This window comes from Mandrillus leucophaeus, unplaced genomic scaffold (genome assembly GCF_000951045.1).
Source record: "Mandrillus leucophaeus isolate KB7577 unplaced genomic scaffold, Mleu.le_1.0 Scaffold40, whole genome shotgun sequence".
In the NCBI taxonomy this organism is placed as follows: domain Eukaryota; kingdom Metazoa; phylum Chordata; class Mammalia; order Primates; family Cercopithecidae; genus Mandrillus; species Mandrillus leucophaeus.
Genome location: NW_012104254.1, coordinates 8,366,338 through 8,370,199, shown reverse-complemented (window position 1 = coordinate 8,370,199; position 3,862 = coordinate 8,366,338). Strand labels below are relative to the sequence as shown.

The following is a 3,862-nucleotide window of genomic DNA, read 5'->3' as shown; positions in this document are numbered from 1 at the left end:
AACTCCTGGGCTCAAGCAATCCTCCTGCTTCAGCTTCTCAAGTAGCTGGGACTATAGGCATGTGCTACCATGCCCAGCTGTTTTAAAATTTCTTTTCTAGAAACAAGGTCTCACTATTAAACAACTCCATTGTGTCAACAGCAGTTTGATTATGCTGGGGATCAGTGAATCAAGATTATTAATTAATTGATTTATTTCAGTCAAAATAGTATATCTACTTTGAACCTCTAGCTTGAAGTAGATAAAATAAGAATTTTTAAAACAAGGATAGGTATTCTGATGGTGTCAGAGACAGTGTGACTGTGTACAAGGGGAAAAGAATAAATAAGAATTGCAGTTATCTAGGTAATTCAAGCAGGCCAAAATTTGCCTAAGTTTAATTGTCAGATAATTAATGTAAAACTAACTACTCTGTGTTGGCCAAACATACATAGTTATGTCAGTTCTCCTTGTGTCTTTATTTAGGTAAACATGAGTTTGTTCTTATTTTAATAAACTTAGAGTTCTCCTAAATGACTCAGTAACAGTTGGGCTGAAGAGAGCACCTAGGCAGGTAACCAAGAAATATCATTGTTTCTTTCTGTAGGCTCCATTACTCTTTCTTTCTCTGTCTTTCTGAACTCAGGGAACAGATTCATCTTTGTTCAGTAAATAGACTGAGCAGAAAGTAAAGCAGGAAGGATATAACTCACCTATCCCTTTGCAGCCACTGATGCAGCTACCTCTTATATTTCTGTCTAGACTTCAGGTGGAAAGGGCACTGAAGTACATGAATCACCTCCAGCCAAACTGCCTAGATAGCTTTGGTAATAAGTGTGACTACTTGTATTCCCAGGGTAAAGGGTCCAGTGGGAAGCCCCAGCAATAGGGAAGCCAGCAAAACCTATCAGGATATTATCCTTCCGCTTCCTGACCTCCCTTGTCTCTTGAGACACCAGCTCAGCGTTCGTTTTTAGAAACAGTAATGAAAGAGCCTCAACACCTCCCAATATGTCCGCTTGCTGACAGGGGGCGCCATATCCAACATGTACAGCATCATGGCTGCTCGCTACAAGTACTTCCCGGAAGTTAAGACAAAGGGCATGGCGGCTGTGCCCAAACTGGTACTCTTCACCTCAGAACACGTGAGTCGGGGATGCTTTCTCATGGATAGAGGTGTTTTTCAGGGGACTCTCCAACTTCTAACCTCGAACCTCTGTGTGTTGCAGAGTCACTATTCCATAAAGAAAGCTGGGGCTGCACTTGGCTTTGGAACTGACAATGTGATTTTGATAAAGTGCAATGAAAGGTAGGCAGGGAAAGTGAATATTAGGTTCTTGATGTATTAAATGTGTTCATCTGTTAAATTTGTTTTATTGTGCTTAAAGACTGGCTCAGTACAGTGTGCCAAGCTGCTAATGGTCTGTTGAAAATATCCGATTAAATTGCTTTTTGCTGCTGCTAAAGTTTTTTTCATGTGCAATCTCATTGATTCTTCATTTTAATTTCCCTCCTTTTCCAATAATTATAGGGGGAAAATAATTCCAGCTGATTTTGAGGCAAAAATTCTTGAAGCCAAACAGAAGGTATGTACTCTGTGGTGCATCTAAACCCTAGTTTAAAAATACCTTCTTTCTGCTCTAGACAAAAAAGTCCTTGATAATATGAGACAATTTTCTTGTGCTTCTAAAACTCTATTCTTAGATATTTGCTTATTTCCAACTTGTAAAATAATTTGGTTTTAAAGCTGTGTCTACACAATATCAGGGATTTTTTAAACAATGAAAAATTCGGTCATTAAACTATTTGTCCTGTCGTCATGGTGCCAACTGATTGGTTTGATGTTCTTCAATAAATCAACTCCCTGAGCATCATGAAGATATAGCCTAATTGAACTTTTTACTTACTACTTGTTGGGTATTATCTCATTTTAACAAATGCCATTTTAGCTTAGGATTCTGTTTAGCAAAGTGCTTCCATGCCCTGGCAGATGGCCCATGGTACTTGGCAAATCCAGCCTCAACAAACTCTATTAAACAAAAAACTCATAGAACAGATGTATCCACAAGTCAGTGCCAGGTAGCTGTCAGGCCACTTACCAACACATGGTTGTTGCGGTTACATTCTTATACCTCCTTCTCTAATTGTAGTTATTTGCTGGGGTCTTGGCACAGGAGGTGGGTCTAAGTGTTGTAAAGACTGAGCAAGGAACAGAGGTGGAGCTGAGCTTCACAAAAGCCTAAGAGGCAGGGCTGGCATAGGGGGTTACGTCTGTAATCCCAGCACTTTGGGAGGCTGAGGCAGGAGTATCCGTTGAGCCTAGTAATTCAAGACCAGCCTGGGCAACATAGGGTGACCCACATCTCTACAAAAAATTTTTAAAAATAGCCAGGTGTGGTGGTCCACGCCCATAGTCCCAGCCACTCAGAAGGGTGAGGTGGGAGGATTGCTTGAGTTGGAGAGGTAGAGGCTAAAGTGAGCCCATGATCGTGCCAGTACACTCCAGCCTAGGAGACAGAACAAGAACCTGTCTCGGGAAAAAAGAAAAGCTTAAGATTCACAGATTTCCCCAAATTTGTCTTAGATCTATTACTCTACTCCTTCATTTATTTTTTGTTTATGTCAACATTTCACCATGTCCACTGTTAGTGACTGTATCAGCTTTCACAGTGTATAGACCTTTTTTAAACAATCAAACCCCACAATGTTTCAGTATAATTATTATATCAATACACTTAAAACAACACAACCTCTTAAAAGAATGATGCTATTCAGAACTACCTGACCATCATTCCAATATATTCAGAACTACCTGACCATCATTCCAAACACTTACTATTACTCTTTCCTGCCTTATTTTTTGCCATAGAAATTATTGTTATCAAACATATTGTATATTTTGCTTATTTAATTTAGCTTATTATCTGTCACCTGCCACTAAAATGTAAACTCCGCAATGACAGAATTCTTTATCTCTTGTGCTCACTGCAGAGTCCCTAGTATCTGTGGCAGGGCCTGGCACATAAAAGGCACTCAAAAAATATTTGTTGAATAAATGAATGAATGAGTGAATGAGCCAACAAAACACTACTAGACGTAGTATCTGGTAACACATAAGCTTTGCCAATTACTGTTAGAAATAAATGTTATACAATTCTGCTTCCTGTGGAAATCAGCAAATGAGAAAGGTTAAAAACACTAATCAGTCTGTATCTGTCTTACCTTGTAGGGATATGTTCCCTTTTATGTCAATGCAACTGCTGGCACAACTGTTTATGGAGCTTTTGATCCGATACAAGAGATTGCAGATATATGTGAGAAATACAACCTTTGGCTGCATGTAGATGTAAGTGCTATAACTCAGAGAGGCCAGTCCATGTCGGGGATAGAGGCAGCTCTTTTTTATGATTTGCTTCAAGCTTCTCTCCACGCCCCAGCCAGCCCTCTCTCCACACCATATTAGTTCCAGTTCTTGTCTGGACTCTAGCCAGCCATTCACAACTGGTACACACCACAGACATGCAACATCCTCTGGGACTCATCCAGTTCCTTACTAGTCGATTGCTGTCTTCTGTGTTTCATCCTAGAATATGGTCTCATTGCCTTCCCAGGTAGCTTTGTTGGGACAAATGGCTACAAATGATTTCAGAGTGAAAAAATAGAAGATACAACATACAGAAAGTGGCCATGAATGTGAACCCTCAGCTACCTGCCTTCAGTCTAGCCATCTATGACACGTCTCTTAAAAAGAATATATCTGGCCGGGCTCTGTGGCTCACACCCGTAATGCCAGCACTTTGGGAGGCCGAGGCGGGTGGATCACCTGAGGTCAGGAGTTTGAGACCAGCCTGGCCAACATGGTAAAACCTATCTCTACTAAAAA

General features: G+C 40.5%; 1 protein-coding gene across 2 annotated transcripts in view; it reads left to right on the top strand.

Annotated features, from left to right (window-relative positions):
- GAD1 (glutamate decarboxylase 1 (brain, 67kDa)) overlaps nt 1–3,862 on the top strand; it is a 58,177-nt gene that overhangs the window by 40,440 nt on the left and 13,875 nt on the right. For both annotated transcript variants that reach the window (XM_011991947.1, XM_011991948.1), the window contains exons 8-11: nt 1,009–1,124; nt 1,209–1,288; nt 1,511–1,565; nt 3,209–3,325. In XM_011991947.1, the coding sequence (XP_011847337.1) occupies nt 1,009–1,124; nt 1,209–1,288; nt 1,511–1,565; nt 3,209–3,325 (368 nt within the window). The remainder of the gene's footprint in view (nt 1–1,008; nt 1,125–1,208; nt 1,289–1,510; nt 1,566–3,208; nt 3,326–3,862) is intronic.